The sequence below is a fragment of the Vulpes lagopus genome, chromosome 2 (assembly GCF_018345385.1).
Source record: "Vulpes lagopus strain Blue_001 chromosome 2, ASM1834538v1, whole genome shotgun sequence".
Lineage (NCBI taxonomy): Eukaryota > Metazoa > Chordata > Mammalia > Carnivora > Canidae > Vulpes > Vulpes lagopus.
The window spans coordinates 107,923,933-107,943,107 of NC_054825.1; the positions used below are offsets into that span (position 1 = coordinate 107,923,933).

General features: G+C 39.8%; 1 protein-coding gene across 1 annotated transcript in view; it reads right to left on the reverse strand.

Moving 5' to 3' along the window:
- Nucleotides 1–19,175, reverse strand: part of PRKN (parkin RBR E3 ubiquitin protein ligase) — a 1,299,677-nt gene that overhangs the window by 867,453 nt on the left and 413,049 nt on the right. Inside the window, exon 3 of the mRNA XM_041744985.1 lies at nucleotides 9,257–9,494. Coding sequence (XP_041600919.1) covers nucleotides 9,257–9,494 — 238 coding nt within the window. The remainder of the gene's footprint in view (nucleotides 1–9,256; nucleotides 9,495–19,175) is intronic.

The window sequence follows — 19,175 nt, forward strand, 5'->3', positions numbered from 1 at the left end:
ACGTCTTTTCATGGCTTGATAGCTCATTTCTTTTTAGCATGGATGGACCACAATTTATCTATCCACCTATGGAAGGATCACAGTTGCTTCCAAGGTTTAGTAATTATAAATAAAGCTGCTATACACATCTGTGTGCAGCTCATTGTGTAGATATGCATTTTTGACTCAGTTGAGTAAACAGGAAGGAGTGTACTTCCTGTGTCATATGGTAAGAGTATGTTTAATTTTGTAAGAAATTGAGTTCAAAAGTGGCTATACAGGTGTGCCTGGAGGGCTCCTTGGGTCCTGGGATCAGGCTCTGAATCGGGCTCCCTGCTTGGTGAGAGGCCTGCTTCTCCTTCTCCTTCTGCCCTCTCTCCCCTGTGCTCATGTGCTCTCTCTCTTCACTCTGCTCTCTCTCTCAAATAAATAAAATATTTAAAAAATTAAAAAATTAAAAATTAAAAAAATGGCTATACCATTTCATTTCCATCAGCAAAGAATGACAGTTGGTGTGGCTCCACATCCCGTCGAAATTTGGTGTTGTCAGTGTTGGATTAGGGCTATTCTAATTAAGTGTGTAATAGTATCGCATTGTTTCAATTTGTAATTTCCTAATGGCACATAATATTGAACATCTTTTCATATGCTTATTTGCCATCTGTGTAAATTCTTTGGTGAGGTATCTGTTCATGTCTTTTGCCTAATTTTTAATCCATTTGTTCATTTCATTGTTGGGTTTTAAGGATTCTTTGTATATTTTGGAGAATAGTCCTTTATCAAATGTGGCTTTTGCAAATATTTTCTCCCAGTCTCTGGCTTGCCTTCTTATTCTCTTGACATTGTCTTTCACAGAGGAGAAATTGTTCATTTTAATGAAGTTCAGCTTATCATTTATTTATTTCAAAGATCATGCCTTTGGTGCTGTATCTAAAGACTCATCACTATACTCAAGGTCATCTAGGTTTTCTCCCATGCTACACTCTAGAAGTTTAATAGTTTTGTGTTTTATACTTAGGTCTGTGATCCATTTTGAGTTAATTTTTGTGAAAATTATAAGATCTGTGCCTGGATATTTTTACATGGATATTCAGTTATTCCAGCACCATATTTGTTTAAAAGGTTATCTATTTTCTACCACATTGCCTTTTCTCATTTTTCAAAGATCTGCTGACCATATTTATGTGGGTCCATGTCTAGGATCTCTATTCTCTTCCATTGATCTATTTGTCTATTCTCCCACCCACACTATACTGTATTGATGATTGTAGCTTTACAGTATGTCATAACATTAGGTGGCATTTTTTTAAAGATTGAATGATTGATTGATTGATTCATGAGAGACAGAGTAAGAGAGAGAGGCAGAGACACAGGCAGAGGGAGAAGCAGGCTCCAGGCAGGGAGCCCAACATGGGACTCCAGGATCAGGCCCTGGGCCGAAGGCAGGCGCTAAACCGCTGAGCCACCCGGGTTGCCCAAAAACTGGATAAAATTAACAAGAGTTTTATTTTTAAAAAGAAAATAATAATACATCACGTGATATAAAATTGAGTTTTAAAATTTGACTTCTTGACTAAAATCAACAACACAATTCTTCAAAACTACCTATTGTCAGACTATGTCTATTGTTTATAACCAAAATACTTAGAGGAAATGTAGAAGCTCATTCTTTACTTCTGATATCTATTTTTTTTTAATTTTTATTTATTTATGATAGTCACACAGAGAGAGAGAGAGAGAGGCAGAGACATAGGCAGAAGGAGAAGCAGGCTCCATGCACCGGGAGCCCGACGTGGGATTCCATCCCGGGTCTCCAGGATCGCGCCCCGGGCCAAAGGCAGGCGCTAAACCGCTGCACCACCCAGGGATCCCTGATATCTATATTTTGGAGAGTATAGGCTACTGGATACTTCAAACACAAGCTTTGGAGTCAGACAATCCTCGGTAAAATCTTGTCTTGTCTGGATGAGTTCCTCAAAAAGTCTGATGCTACTTCCTATCTATAATGAGGACAATAATATTGTCTGCCTGGTGGGGCTTCTAAAGAACCAAATAAGACAGTCATGGAAGCAGTGCTTAGTACAATGCCAGGTTCACAGCAAACACTCATAGATGTTGACCATCATTATTACCACTAGTTTCTGATGTCATGAGCATTAGAGTATTTCTATGATTCACAGGCAGCCACTTCAAAAGCATCTGACTTAGCCAATTCCCTAAGTCAGATTACTCTACTGCATTGCCCAAAACTCTTCCAGTGGCTAACCTTCTCACCAAGGTAAAACAAGCTCTACAATACCCTATGCAACTTACTCCCATTTTGACTCCCTTATAACTTCCCTTCCTCCTATTGCCTCACACCCCTTGCTCCAGCCACGCTAACCTCCTTACATTCCAACCAGGTCCTGCCTTGGTTCCATACTGGGCTCTCCCTCTGCCTGAAATCCCTTAACAAATGCTCTCCTGAAATATCATTTCATGAGAAAGGCCTTCTTATTAGCACCTTATACAAAAGAGTACCCCTTCCAACACTCTCTATTCCTTTTACTCTGCTTAATTTTTTGACAGAGGACATATACTTACTAGTTCTTTGTTTCTATGCTTATTAGCTATTCCCTAAGTAGAATGGGATCCATTCAGGTAGGCATTTTTTCTGTTTTTATTTTCTGCTACATCTTAGCACCTAGAATTATGCCTGGCTTAAAGTGGGGATTCACTGACCTTTTGTTCATGTAATTAACTGTATGACAAAATTTAGAGAATATTTTTTTCCTAGGCCCAATAACTTCATAAAATCTGATTGTCAGGAGGTAATGAATGGTATCTCATTAAAGAAATGAAGACATAACATGATAACTTAGTTCATGCATGGATGGGTTCCTTAGAGTTCAGGAGTAGCTACTGAAGGTTCTCATTCGAATATTTATAAAATAACGTATTTTATACATTTGCAATATTTTAAAAAGTATTATTTCTTATTATTTAGGTAGCACTACTCAAAGGATGGCTGCTGGAATGACACTTTTAGCATGACCTGGGAGTGCAAAGAAATGGTGATTCTCAGCCTTTACTGCAAGCTGACTGGGCTGGACCCAGCCCTCACACAATTCTGATGAGCACTACAGCTTGAGAACCACTGCTCTAAGGGTTACCTGAATGAGTCACTTGATTTATTTGAATTCCTCTTATAAATATATAAGAATATATAACATGTCCTAGATTCTAAGTGTAAAAATCATATAATTGGTTATTAACAGGGTCTCTCAAATTAAGTTATCTTTTGCCATCTATTAATAATAATAAAAAAAAAACCCAACTTGCATGGTTTTAGAAGTTCCGATTTGTTTCTGCCACACATGTGGCTACAGCCTAGCTACTTGCCCTTTAGAGATCTCCCAAGTTTGGCACCTAAATTCTTCCTTGTCTAATTTGAACACCCTAGAAACGTGAAGAAAGTGAGTTTAATTCTCTTCAAATTCTTTCTTTCAGGCACAGCTTTTAAAATATTTTGTAACCAGGGATTTTATTTTCCCAAAATGAAACATGTTGTAGAAGGGTTAATTAATATGTAAAACTAGTTAAGTATGCAACTGCTCTGGCTACCAAGGGTTGATTTGGTTTGTTCACTTCTCTTTCCCTGACCTGCCTTCTTCCTCCCACCTAGTTGAGGACACCAGGCAGGACTCACAGTTGTAAGGTTGGCAAATCCCTGCTGTAGGGCATAGTTTCTCAGAATGTAGTCAGCACTGGGATTTCTGGGCCTCTACCCCCAGTCAACTGAATTAATAAGCACGGAATGAGTATCCACAGATGGCTCTTCTGCACACTGGAGTGAATCACTGTTCCAGAAACTCTAACCTGTCATTTTTAGTAAAGAAAAATAATCATGTAAGCACACTGCCCCTACAATCATTCCAAATAACCCCAATCAAGGTACTACATTCATTCCAACACTGAAATTGCCAAGATGCTTTAAGAAGTGAAGTCAAATAATTTTAAATAAAGTATTGCTTCCAAAAGTTAAGTATACAGAAATTATGATGAAAAGCTTACTACATTTATAATTTTAAATCATTTAGTAAATGTTTATTGTCACTCTTCTAGGAGACTTGGGGGAAAAACTGTAATAAACTGGACAGATATCCTGTCCTCAATGAGAAGAAGTATATGCAAAGGAAATGAAGTACATATATAAAAGTGGTAGAAGGTACAAGGAGATGATTGAAAAGGAGATGATTCTTCCCAGATCTGAAGATGAAGGGATGACTCTTTGTAGTTCAATTTTAACATAATTAAGAAGTCTTTTAAAAAATATTTTATTTATTTATCTACTTGACACAGAGAGAGAAAGCACAAGCAGGGAGAGTCAGAGAAGGAGAAGCTGGCTCCCCACTGAGCAGGGAGCCTGATAGGGTAGCTCTATCCCAGAACCCTGGGATCGTGCCCTGAGGAGAAGGTAGATGTTAACTGACTGAGCCACCCAGGTGCCCCAACATAGTTAAGTCTTAAAGTTGGCCTGGTATAACGCATCTCTCCTTTCCCTATCCCTTCCAGATTCTGTATAATTAGCACATCCCCCTCACACAACATGCAAGGCCCCAGGAGAACTCATTCCTGGTCTGGGGGTGTGTGATGGCACCCCTGTCAGCCACCTGGTGCCCCAGCAAGTGGTACCATGACTAGACTCCAGCCCTGCAAAAAATACATACAGCTAACAGTCAGTGGGTTAATGAGAACAGGATGATCAGAGAGTGGTCAGATGGAACTCTCTGAGGTGTATGCAAATATAAAGTCTTATCATGGAGCACAGAGTCATCTGAAGGCACTAGCTATGATGGTGTTGGCATTTACCATGTTATGTACATTTATAGGAGTTTATCTAATCTCTTGTTTGGGTTGAAAGAATTACACATTTCAATTAAAAATACAAAGTGAGGGACGCCTGGGTGGCTCAGCGGTTTAGCACCTGCCTTTGGTCAAAGGGCATGATCCTGGGGTTCTGGGATCGAGTCCCACGTCAGGCCCCCTGTGTGGGGCCTGCTTCTCCCTCTGCCTGTGTCTCTCCCTCTCTTTCTCACTCTGTGTCTTTCATGAATAAATAAAATCCTTTAAAAAATATGAAGTGAATATTAAACATTTAGCAGAATATTCTGAGAGCCTACTTATATCTCTCTCAATCCTACAGTGAAAAAAGAAATTCTTTTTTCTTAAGATTTTATTTATTTATTCATGATAGACACACAGAGAGCGGCAGAGACACAGGCAGAGGGAGAAGCAGGCTCCACGCAGGGAGCCTGACATGGGACTTGACCCTGGGACTCCAGGATCAAGCCTTGGGCCGAAGGCAGGCGCTAAACCGCTGAGCCACCCAGGCTGCCCAAAAAAGAAATTCTTAACTAAAAGTATCATAGTCTAGAGAGACAATCAACTGAAGGTGACAATAATTTCAAAATTATTCATAATAAAATAAAACTGAAGATGACTAAAGACAATTTTATAATAAAATAAAACAGTAAGATTTGTTTTTAGTCTTCAGGTAGATACCATTGACAAAGATGGCAGAATCAGATATATTAAGAAACTGATTAAAATGTGTAAGTACAAAGGATAATTATTCTGCTGGTATTATTAATGTTCAGATGATAAATATAAAAGCTTGATTTTGCTCTAAACAAAATGATTTTTTTAACTTTTGAAAAGAAATTAAATCCTATTGAAGAACTAATTCATGCATTTACTAAAATAACAAATCTAATTTGTTGATCTATAAATATTTAAAAATAATTGTGTATAATTACAATTTAATCATATTTAATGCATTTTAACTCTCAAATATATCCTGTTTAGACCAAATATATTACATGGTTATCGTTTTAAATTTTTTTTTTTTTTTTTTTAGCTTTTATTTATTTATGATAGTCACACAGAGAGAGAGAGAGGCAGAGACACAGGCAGAGGGAGAAGCAGGCTCCATGCACCGGGAGCCTGACATGGGATTCGATCCCGGGTCTCCAGGATCGCGCCCTGGGCCAAAGGCAGGCGCCAAACCGCTGCGCCACCCAGGGATCCCGATGGTTATCGTTTTATAAACAATAGATATAATTGCTTTGAACTTTATGTTTGAAATTTTACATAAATTTTGCATAAACTGTATCTTACTGAACATTCCTTTGTAATTTACAACCCATTAGAAGAATAAAATGCTGATTATCCATTCTACTTTTAAAGACAACTGTTATTGCTATCTTTTCATAAATTCCAATGGTCCTATTATGGTCATCTATATAGATGTCTCCTCATGTACTCTGAGTTCCAGAATATGTAGAGATCTGTAATTTCATTAATTATTATGAAGCTGTGAATTGCTATCTCTGGTAAATCAATGGACATTCCCACCATCAAGTATGAAAGTACTTCTTGCCCTATGTACTAACCAATGCTTGGTATTGTCAGACTTTTAAATATTGGCCCATCAGGTAGGCTACACTGATAAAATATTGTTGTAATAATAATTTCTCTGATCATTAATGAGACCTTGAACATATTTCCACATGAATTGATCAGTTTTCTCCTAAATGTCATTTTATCCTCTACTTTGGTCTCTCCTATTTTTGTACCCATTATATTAATCAATATTATTTTTACACCAATGTTCATTTAAACTTGTATTTATCCTTGTATTTTTTGAGCATCATCTCTCATATCCCATTTTGTCACTTTGAGTTCAAACCCATTCCTCGCTGTTGTGAGTACTTCAACAGTTCTTTCAGACTGAGTACAAATACTCTCAGTGTTCATCTGAAAGCGTCTTTATTTCCCTCTCACTCTCGAGCAATATTTTTGTTAGGCCTGTTGGGTTTGGAGCCATAAGTTAACAAGTGTATCCCTTGGCCATTTGATATTATTCCAATACTGTTTCTTCTATTATTCCTGCCAGGACCCATTCAAATTACTGTTCTATTATAAGTAATCTCCTTCTTCAATTGATTTTAATATCTTCTTTTATTCCTTGGTCCTTTACTTTCTTTATAAAGTGAATTTATTTTTGTTCATCTTGATTAAGACCAATTGTGTGTTTCTTTGTTTTATTATGCTTGGGACCATGTACTCTTGAATCAGAGGACTTACACATACTGGAAAATTTTCAGTATTCTCTTAGAAAACTGTCTCTTTTCTATTCTGTATTCTCCTGTCATGAAACTCTTTTCAGAAATATGTTTGGCCTACTCTTCCAAACTTTCAGTCTCCTAAAAGCATTGTTTTACATTTTAACCTGTACCACTTTGGGCAACTCCTTCATCTCCATCTTTCAGTTGACAATTTCTCTCTTTGGCATTGCCAAACTTGCTGTCTTAACCCATCCACTGAGGACTTTTTTTTTCATTCCAATAGCTAAAATTATGTTCTATTTAATAGCTGTTCTTCTATTATGGTTGTATTCTGTTTTAGGTTTCAATTTTTTTCTTTTATGCTTTAATTAACATCAAAAGTATTTGTTTTGTGTTCTGTTTCAAATTGTTACTTTATTTTCTCAAGTTTCAGGGGAAATCAATCTTCCAGTTTATGGAATATACTTACTTCTACTCAAGACAGAACGTCTTTTTGTTTGAATTGTAATGTTTGATGACGTGTGCCCCTTTAAGAGGGGGTGATTCTCTCTGGAAGCGACCTGCCATGCCACCTGAATGTTCTCTCAGAACAGCTTTTATGTATGCTCCACTTGAAACATCAGATGCACCATAAATCGGAGTCCAATACTTATATTAACTTTCCATTCTGGATCATATGGGTACTGCAGAGTTTTAGATGGATCTCATTTTTCCCCATGTATTACATTTTTTCCTATGTCTCATATAATCCTCACTTACTGTATATAGGAGAGAAATTTACTTATACCTTACAAAGTCATTGCTATTATTTTGTGCTTTCTGTCACACACAGGCAAAAGGAATCCTGTTATACCTTTGACTATTTTTTTTAACATTTTATTTATTTATTCATGAGAGACACAAGGAGAGAGAGGCAGAGACACAGGCAGAGGGAGAAGCAGGCTGCATGCAGGGAGCCCGACATGGGACTTGATCCCAGGACTCCAGGATCACACCCTGGGCCAAAGGCAGGTGCTAAACCGCTGAGCCACCCAGGCTGCCCCCTTTGACTGTTTTTTTTTTTAAAGATTTTATTTATTTATTTATTTATTTATTTATTTATTTATTTATTTGAGAGAGAGAGGCAGAGAGACAGAGAGCCTGTGTGTGTGCAGGAACCTGGGAGTGCACAGCGGTGGGGAGGGGCGAAGGGAGAGGGAGAAGCAGATTCCCTACTGAGCAGGGAGTTGGAAGAGGGGTGGGTGCTGATCCTAAGACGTTGAGATCAGGACCTGAGCTCAAGGCAGAGCCACCCAGGTGTCCTCAGGCACCCCTACCTTTGACTATTTAGATTGGAAAATAAAAGACTGGGCAGCCTGGGTGGCTCAGCAGTTTAGCGCCACCTTCACCTGGAGACCTGGGATCGAGTCCTGCATCGGGATCCCTGCATGGAGCCTGCTTCTCCCCCTGCCTGTGTCTCTGCCTCTCTTTCTCTGTGTCTCTCATGAATAAATAAATAAAATCTTAAAAAAAATAAAAATAAAAGATTAAGGGAAATACATTAATATTGGCAAAATAAGAAAGGAATCGCCATTCTTGCTAAATAAAAGCATTTTGAAAATGGGTTGTAACACGGAAAGACAGAAACATTGTTCACACTGCGGGTGTTATTGACATTGTAATGTGTTGTCTTAGCACTGGCACACGATTAAAGTTGCCTCTCTAAAGTTCTCTTTCTGTTTTTTGAAATTTCCCTACATCATCAGAAACATAATAAACCAAAATGTATTTTAAGAAAATAAGAAATAGAAAAAGAAAGGCAAAACCTGGGAGGGATATAGATGCACCTTAATCATATATTTTGACCCTAGCTCAATGCATCCTATTTCCAGCATCCTGCTTCATCTTAATTAATTAAATTTAAAAATAACTAAAATAAAATACCATGACCATGGTCCTGACACCTGCTCCAGCCCTTCCCTTCATTCTTAATTTGAAAGCCCTGTTCTATTGTATTTATTAAATGTATTCACCTCAAATTTTATAGCCAAGTGCCATCCTTCTAATGATGCCTCCTTCTAGTAATCTAGACCTTACATGAATTAAATATGTACATACTGAGCCCCTTCCCTGCAGAGGTCGGCTACACAAAGTGCTCTATTGGCCGTAAACATAATCTGTACAATTACCTGGCCTTCTGTCTGGCAGAACCCTCTCAGAGTCGTCGCTCAGGATCACAGCTAGACCCACCGAGTGGGCTGGGAGGACAGAGCTGCTGAGGTCCACACGCGTTAAGCTCTCAGGCTCTCTGTCTGAGCCCTCCACAGCCTTCCGTGGGCCATCTCCTCCAGGGCCCTCCCTTTCTTGGCCTTTGCTCCAGGGTCTCAGCACAACGTGAATGATGCTCTGCTGATCCAGGTCACAGCTCTGTGTGGGAACAAGGCAGACACAGACTGAGAAAGTGCAATCATTAAAAGGCCAAGTAAGGTTTGACCTGTCCTCCATCCCAGAGTCCACAGAAGAGGCTAAGATCTGTTTAGGCCCAAGGTTGCACGCAGTCATGGAACTTGAGAGCCATGTGTGTTTGACAGAGGCAGACACAGGGTCAGCAGGGCCATGGCACTCACACACATGCCTGCTACAAAACGTGGGGACACATGAAACACAGCAACAGAAAACTAGGGTAACAGTCAAAGCAACACCAGAGCTCATAGGGAAAAAACGTACCACACTGCACACATAAGCACAGCAAAAAGCAAAATTCTTTTAAAATTGATTTACTTCTGAAGTGATGTGTCCTCCCAATTCTCAGATATAAATACTGGCATTCATCTCCATTTTATAAAGAACAGAGGGTTGGTTATTGTCAGTTACAGAGCATTTCTCTCTACAATTTAAAATCATGTTTATGGTAGACTCCACACGCATCCCCTATGTCACCAGCAAACACATCACCACAGCGATGGGGAAGCAAGTGAATAGCATACGCAGGCCAATCCATCCAAGATCACAATTAAAATCAGTGAATATGTGAAAAAATGCTCTGCATCAATATATTGATGTGTATGAACAGAAGACTGTAAAATTTACTAGAATTAAAGTTAGAAGTCAGATAATTTGCTAGGGCTAAAACAAGACTACCTGAGATCAAAGCCTCATCTCAGAATATCTACTGGATGGAAAATCACTCATCTGTCTGCAGCCCTCCTCCTGCAGAGCCAGGACCTCATTCTTTCAATCAATCCCTGAATTTCAATATCTATAAACTACCCACAGTCATGCTCTTATCGTAGCAATGTTCAAACAACACCATGCAAACACAGCGATGCTTGTAACAGTCATAATTGGCCCCCATCCTCCCTCCAGAGCTCCATCGCCATCACTAGCAAACATTTATGAGGGGTACCCAACATGCAGCAGCATTTCCTGCAGGCTCATCTTGTGGACTCAGAAGATCACTGGGATGCCCTCTGGTCCTCAGTACCATTTCTGCTTCTTCTGTACCCCATGCTCCAGGCCTCTGTCACCTGGACATGCTTGCTTTCCTTGCCACCTGTCCTCACAGCTCTGTGAATCTCAGGGTGGCTCCTACTCAGCCATGGCCACTGTGTCCTCAATCTCCATCTTAGTCTGCCCCACCTCATGTCCCCATTTCTGTCGAAGCACTGCCCTCCTCCATGGTACACAGGCACAGGCCCTCCCCCATCACCTACAACTCTGATGATCCTTCTGTGTCTTCTGATGGCTTCAGTAGAATCACCGCTGTGGGCTCCTCCACCCTACCATTATATCCAGCAAGGTGCCAAGAGCAACTAATTCTGATTCAGAAATTGCCTTCATATCTTCCTGCTCCTTTACTTCTCAATTGCCACCTCCCCATTTTAAGCTTTCATCATTATAGTAGCTGTGCAATTGCTCCCTGACCTCCCATCTCCCTCTATCATCTATTATGTACAAGTTTCTGGAGTATGCGACATAACCTTTTCAAATGTCTCACTATTACCTGTTATATAGAATCTGACATCTTACTATCATCTTCAGGTGTGCTTAGACTTTTCTCCTTTTTAGATCACCTATCTCATGATTTGATCTCCTTTCCATCTCCTTCATCGTATATATGAGAGATGAGATTTTTCATCAGAGCTGTTCCCTCCCATCTCTCCTTCTGGACTTGATTTGGGCTCAGTCACATGACTGGCTTTGGCCAACATGATTGAACCAGGGCCTTAAAATGTATCTGCACCACTGCTGTGGTCAGCAGTAGAGCACCTCTGGGTGCTTTCCACCTCCTGAGCCAGGGCCCCATGTGTACATCTGACACAGACTTGTGTTCAACCGCAGAGAGGACCAGGGCAGCTGTACCTACAGCTTGAAAAAAGCCTTCCAGCTTGAGGCAGGCTGGCACCACGGACCCCAGTTGACGTGAAGGATATGCTCATTTGATGTACGGCACTGAGATTTTTGTGGTTGTTCATTAGGCAGTAATAGCTGACAATATCTATTTTCCATTCTCATTGGTCTGATAGACATTCTATCACTATTTATCACAGCCTCCGTGTTCAGCCAGGACCGTAGGAATTGTATATAGCCCTGAGCCTAAGTCATTTCAAATAAACCAACACCAAGATCTGAGTACACTTGAGCAGATATGCGAGGACAGGAGCTCTGCAACAGGAGGAAACAGTTGAGAATGAGTCTCCTAACATCCCCTGAGGTTTTTGTCCATAGTGTTTTCTTTTCAAGGAGGCTCAAGAATTCAGTCAGATAAAATTCCTCTCTACCTTCAGGACTTACATGCTTCAGATAAAAGTAATGCCTTTCTTCTGCATCTGAGTGCCAGCAATCTTTGCCTGTCATGCTCTTTCTGCCATGGTCAGAGGGTAGAGGGTTTTTTTTGGGGGGGTGTCTGTCTGTCTGTCTGATCTTCAGACTCAACTTAGAAATTCTTGAGAGTGGCAACTGGGTCATACTTATATTTTTACTTATCAGAATGACTCACACAGTGCTTTGTACCAGATAGATAGAGAAAATATGTCCGTCGATGGAAAAGTCAAAGGATGGGGGCAGAAATAAGAATGAATAAATGAATGAATGAACAAATATAAAAAATCACAAGCTCGATACCTAAAATGTTCTGTGGGGAACCAGAGGCTGTGGAAGAAAGAACGTGGAATTTAAAGCCAAATAAATGTAATTTATTAGCTGTATAATTTCTGGCAATTTACTTTTCCTCCCTAAGCTCTGATTTCTACATCTTTCATTGGCAATACCACCAACTTTGAAGACTATTCTGAAGATTTAAGGAAACAGAAGGAGGGCAGACCCCAAGCCACAGCAATAACTCAAAATATATAGGTGTTAGTATCAGTATCATCATTCAGGAGTTTTGAAAACTAAACAAGACTGGCCTCTGATCTTGTACATCAATAAAGCCTCTGAATCTTATTAGGCTGTCCCATTGACACAGTCCTACTTGGAAAATGGGCATAGAAGGCAGAATAAGAAGATACTATAGATGTGACAATCCTTCTGACAACATTCCAGCTTCCTGTGAACTAGACATTGTTAAAAAAAAAATGCCTATATGCTCAGATGCCATGAAACACATGAAGAACCTCAGCAAATTCTCAGAGCCTGCTAAAATTTGACAACCATGGGAGAAATCCCCAAACTGAGATTTTCCTTTCAATTCGAGATTTTTTTTTTTTTTTATGCCTAGGCTAGAGCTGGAAAGGGGAACAGGAAGATACAAAGATCCCAAGCAGATTTCAGTAGCTACAGTGATATGTACAGAACATATTTCTCTTGGTCTCCATCCATGGTTCTGAGACCATTAGCTGCTTAATTCTTTGACCTCTCATAAAAAGCGGTGTTGATCTCGGAAGCAGTTCCTCTGCCAGATGGTATAACTACACCATCATGTTGGTAGAGTTCAAAGCCCCACTAATAACACATTCCAGAGATGATAAATTGGATAAAGTTTAGTTGTCTAGTCATTTCAAAGCCCCAAATAATATTTAGTTCTCATAGTATAGGAAAAACTTCCTTAGCTTTGGAAGGTAGAGATTTTCAGTGGAAAGACCGCAGAGTTCTCCAGCATGGTTTTAAACTTCCTCTGAGCAAAGCAATGCCTTCTGTCTCTGTTTCCTCAATAAATAGAATATTTCCTGGCAAAGAGGAAACACATCATATTTGTGGTTTAATTTATTAATTCAACAAGTAAGGAAGTGATATAGGTTGTTCAATGTGGACAAAACAAGTAGTTATTTGCCCAACTGGGCTTGCTGTTTGCTGCCAATCGGATGGAGCCTCTGCCCCATCAGGGAGTGAGAGATTTGGATCATATACACTCTCTCTGTAGTACCTTTGATTTAGAGACACCCCAGTATTAATAAAATATCTATGGGAGATGATTGACAACCAATAACCAAGTCTCACCTGATTGGCCATTATCTAATAATATACAAGACATTGATTTTTCCTTTTCCTAGAAGGAGTTCCTCTGCTGACATGAAGTTAGGATTCAAATATTTGAGAGTCTGGTAATCCAATTAGGACACTGGAAATAGGGGCACATGGGTGGCTCAGTGGGTTAAGCATCTGCCTTCAGCTCAGGTCATGATCCCAGGGGGTCCTGGAATGGAGCCCTGCCTTGGGCTCCCTGCTCAGTGGGGAGCCTGCTTCTCCCTCTCCTGCTCCTCCCCACTGCTCGTGTTCTCTCTCAGATAAATGAGATCTTTAAAAAGAAAAAAAAAAAGAAAAGAAGAAGAACATTGGAAATAAGCAAAACTTGAAAAACCTGTAATGCTTTTCAAAATATTCTTAACCTTTTAGACCTTGTAAAAACAAGCAATGTTACTCTGACAAGAAAATTCCTGGGGATTGCAAAGTTATTGGAGTGTTTTCCAAACACGTATAAAAGGGTGAGACAGACAATCTCTAAAATGATTAGTAATGAGATTCAAAAAGCCAATAATGTCACATTATTAACCAAGTGCTTTCATCTTCTATAGAAATAACAATTATATTGATACAATTAAATAAGTGCACCTATGTCTGAGCTCTAGCTCCCCTCCAGGCTGCGTGACAAGGTTTCAGATGCAGTGAGTAGTTCAGCGTCACTAGAGTCACTAGAGTCCTCTGAAGAAAGTGCTGTTGCCATCTGCAGCGTGGTTTTGGGAAGCCAGAACTGGCTGGCCTGAATAAAGCTCTTTATTTCACTGGCTGCTCATTTCAATGGCACCTGACAGAAGATGCAGATGAGCCACGAGAGGTTCAAGACAAGCTCAATGTCACCTGGTTCCTGAGTGTGAAGATGAGGTAGGCAAGGCCAAGGACACCCCATTACCCACCTCTGATGCCCCAAGGTCCACAATGTGGCTCCCGGACAGGGTGGACAGAACAGGACAGATGCCCAGGGCTCATGGTGAAGAGCCGGGTTTGGAAGCTGCAGGGCCACACCCTGGGTATGAAGGAATGATTAGGAGGAAAGCCAGATCCCCGGAATGTGCAAAGCTGTGGAAGACAGCCCTGCTGGAACTGGCTCAGTGGAGGTAGCAAAAGAAAGTGTGGGTGGATCTGATTTAAAACAAACAAGCAAACAAAACGATGATGAAAGTAAGAACCAGTGCCAGTTACAGAGCAACTGGTCAAAGCACATGAAGCACCACGAGCATGAAGCCAGTCTGGCAACGAGGCCTCACTCCCAGGAAGGAAGGCCAGCGCCAGCTCTTGCTGCTGCGGGATGGGCACTCCTCCAGGTCCCAGTGAGCCCAGAAGGTGGCACTGACCACTCTGCATGGCCCTTGCCTTTTTATGTGTTTCTCTCTGTTACCCAACAGTGCCATCTTCAAGAAAAGATACTGGATCTAATGCTGAAGTCTCTACGACAGAGACCTGGTTCAAAGTCCACACTCCAGAGACCTGGGTTTGTTGAATAACCCAGTGATACTGTGAAGCTCATATCAATTGTGGTAGTCATTTCAGAGGTAAGGAAACATTTCAGATGGCTTGGGTAACTCGCCCACATAAGACACATAATTAGGAAATGAAAAAGACAGCTCTGCAGCCCATGTTTTTTGGCTGTAAGCCCAGGGCTTTTTCAAATATTCTGCTTTGGACTCTCCACCTCTCTGAATTCATGATATAAACAGACATGTTGGACACAACCTCCTGTCTAAGCATACTGATCGATCCACACTCATCAGCATACTTACTGTACCAATTCCTGTGCTCATTAAATTAGGTCAAGTTATCTCCGATACCTTCACTCTTTTTTTAGCTCTCTCCAGTCTGCAAAGTTCTATTTCATCCTACAAAATGCTTAAACTATTTCAACGGGAAGGCTGTCACATTTCCCATTGTGTACTAACTTTACATTTTAAGGTCTGAAACATCTCTAATTTTCATTTGAGTTTTTAATAACACACATTTTTCTCCAGAAAAGCAATAATATAATCAGCTAATAGTTATCAGATAAAAGATTTCCTAATTTAATAGGCGATGATGTTATCAGATTTTAATTTTAAAAATCATTTTGACATTAAGGGGGTCATTCTCGGATAACTTTACATAAATTATCTAAATAAGAAAGAAATGCTTTTTAAAACAACTTAAATTTTCTTTTCTTTCTTTGGCTGTTAAAAATCCAGAACGCTTATTAGTTGCTTCTTCTGACAATAACTTTTAACAGATATGTTTCTGTATGAGTTTTTAATAATGTATTTTCTATGTCAGAGAAAGACAAAATGGCAATTATTTAGGAAGTTACTTAAAGATATTTTTAGATGTAATGGCTGGGAATTGTTCTGTATGGTTGCAGCTAACAATGTGACAACATGGAGAAAGTGGCAGGAACCCAGAGATGTGCAAAGGGGAGTCAGAATAACCAGAAAGGAACTGCTCCCACAGCTTTGTTTCTCATGAACTCCAGTTCCCTCCATTGTCTACAATGAACACTAAATGCCAATTTTTTTAATTGGATGAGGATAAAAACGGTTCCTTCAATTTGAGCTTTCATTTTGTTTTTTTTTTTTTTTAAGAGAGACTTGTAAAAGACAGATATTTTGTGATTTATGCTTTGAATGTATTTCACATTTCTTATGACTGGTTTTCATTATAATCAAAGATATTACACTACATAGAGATATTGAAAGGCCCTTCTCTGTTGCTGAAGGCTGAGGAATAAGATTCCACGAAAGGTCAATTAGCCCCATACTAATTAGCCAGTGTGGGTCCAAGCCGAGTAGCCATCCACTTCCCTCCCACCTCGGACCTGGGACCATTATGCTGCTCATTAGGATCCATAGAAAAGGGAAGGATGGAAAAGGGAGAGGGAGCTGGATGGAAGGGGAAGGGGACAAAATAGGAATCCATGTCCTTCACTCCCCGGCAGCTGTGTGGTAAATGATTTATTGTGGGAAGATGTGAGTGCTGTGTGTGCAGGCAAGGTTTGGGGTTCCGTAGGTCCATGCACACCCTTTCCTAGATAACAGGTAACAGATAACAAGCCCTATGCCCATTAAACCAAGGTAAATTGTGTTTTACATGGCAAACTTTGCAAAAAGTGTTTACCAGTGTTGTTTGAATACTCAATTACTAGTTATGGTAAATATTACAAATAGTTAAAAGCATACATATACATGAATTTGGCCAAGAGAATTAAATGAATGTTTACAAATCACTGCATATGCTTGCTTATATTCATAAAGAGGAGGGGAGGGTGCAGGGTTAACAAACACTCTCCCTTCTCAAACATGTATGGCAAACAGACATGAATCCTGGAAAGTAACCCATTTTATATTATATCTTCTTCCTAAGGAAATCCATACAACCAGTTGCTACAACCCTAGGAAAAAAATAGGATGCATGCCAACTGTCATACCAAACTCAGTTCATATGTCCTCTCTTTCTCACTGTGTCTTGTCTTTTTCCCAAACTCAGTGGAAAATTTATTACTGACAAAGATATTTTGCTAATAATGTGGAGAGAAATTTTGCAGCAATGAAGTCACTTCAGGAAAAAAAAAACTGGTAAGGATAAAAATATCTTCATATCCTTTTTTTGGCTTCTATTTATTGTTAGCCTCCCCCCCCCCCCCCCCCGCAAAAAAAAAAAAAAAGTCAGCCATCATTATTATTATCCAATTTGGAAAGTTCTGGTTTCCTTCTCTTCATCCCTCACATATTTCCACTTCCTAAAAGAATCTGATGGTGTTTGCATGCTCTCCCCTCATCTCCCCTGTCTCTCTGTCTGTCCCATTTTACCCATCTGTCCTATGCTTTATTTTTTTTTAATCTTTGATCACTATTACTGGTTAAGATTTCTTTTGTCTAACTTAGTCTTATATACAGAGAAATATGGTAATCTTTACTTTGGGGAACAAAATCCAGCAAAATATATGCCAAAAGCTTAGCTATAGAGATGGTTTAGGGCTGTTCAGGCTCTTTCTTCTACCTTCCAGGCCTGTCGATATGACTCTGTGCATGTCTTCCAAACTCTGTGAAATAGCAAGACTTCCTAAAGGAAATACATATAAATTTCAGATAAAGAATATTGAGAATAGTAGTGGGGAAAAGCCGCAGGGATGTTTTGTTTGCGCTCAACTACCTTCTACCTCTAGGTCATGCATGATCAGTATGCCTTATGCTGTATTTCCAATCCATGATTTCTCTTGGGTAACACAAGGGCCATGCTCATTCAGAATTTAAAAAAACAAACAAACAAACAAACAAAACTGGGTATGTCCCTTACATTGGGTTACAGCCCAATGCTGGTTTACTAGGAACTAACCTAGCAAGCACAGAAAAAATAAATTGAGGGATGCCTGGGTGGATAAGCATCTGCCTTGGCTCAGGTCATGATCCTAGGGTCCTGGGATCAAGCCCTGTATGGGGCTCCCTGCTCAGCAAGGAGCCTGCTTCTCCCTCTCCCTCTGCCTGCCACTCCCCCTACTTATTCTTTCTTTCTCTGTCAAATAAATAATTAAATAAAATCTTTTAAAAAATTAAAAAAAGATACTGATTGACTCAAGGTTGCAATGAGTAGGTGGCCAGCCCGCCTGGAAAAGGATACGTTTTGTTGTACCGTGTTGTGTTTTGTTTTGTTTTATTCCAGTGTAGTTAATACACAGTGTTATATTAGTTTCAGGTGTACGATGTCATGATTCAACAATTTGAAGCATTACTCAGTGCTCATAATGAGAATATGTTTATTTTAATTCATGTCTTTAAGACAAACTATTAGGTGACACATTAAATGTTTATTTCAAATCAGTGGAAAGCCAGAGTGATAATTTGAACCTTTGATTATTTTAAAACAGATCTCTCCTCCTCCAAAAACAAAGAAAGAAAGAAACAAAACCAAAAACAAATCTCTCTGGGGAAGAAAAAGCCATGGAGTCACACACCTAACACGGAGCTTTAAGAAAAGAAATGTGTGTCAACTCTGGAAAGGAGAAAAATAATTGAGGGCCACTTATCCTCGAATATTAGTTTCTCCCTACTGCCATGCAAGATAATGTAGCCACGTATCACATCATTGCAACTGGGGGCCACTCAGTGAATCTGACTTCTCACATGTCCCATGGACCCTGCGGGAAGCTTGAATAGGGAAAGGGAGGAGAGGGTATCCACAGAGTAGGGTAGGATGGGGAAGACAATATTCAGGCTCTTCAGGGGCAAAGAAGAAAGGAGACATGGCAGGCATTTGTATTTATTTTTTTTTAAATGACACAGAGATAAACAGTTTCACACCTTGGCTGTAAATTCCTTAAGTTTCCAGCCTTAGGTTTAAATTTTATATATAAATACAACACACTGTTACTTATGTCAGCTCCGTTTCATAATCTGGATATTTTATGTGATGTGCAACATTTCTTTTACTCTGGATAAATAAAACATGAAGCTTCTTCCCTCTTTCACACCTGGACTCCAAGCAGATGTCTGCTTGAGTCACCCTCCAGACATCGGCTTGTGGAAAGGCATTCAAAATCTGTGCAAATTGGGACAAATTCCTAGACTCTGGCATCCAACTACAAGAAAGGATAAATGGTATTCATTTCCATTGCAGCTGTTGGTCCTCACTAATCCTTTCCTGTAATCATTTATT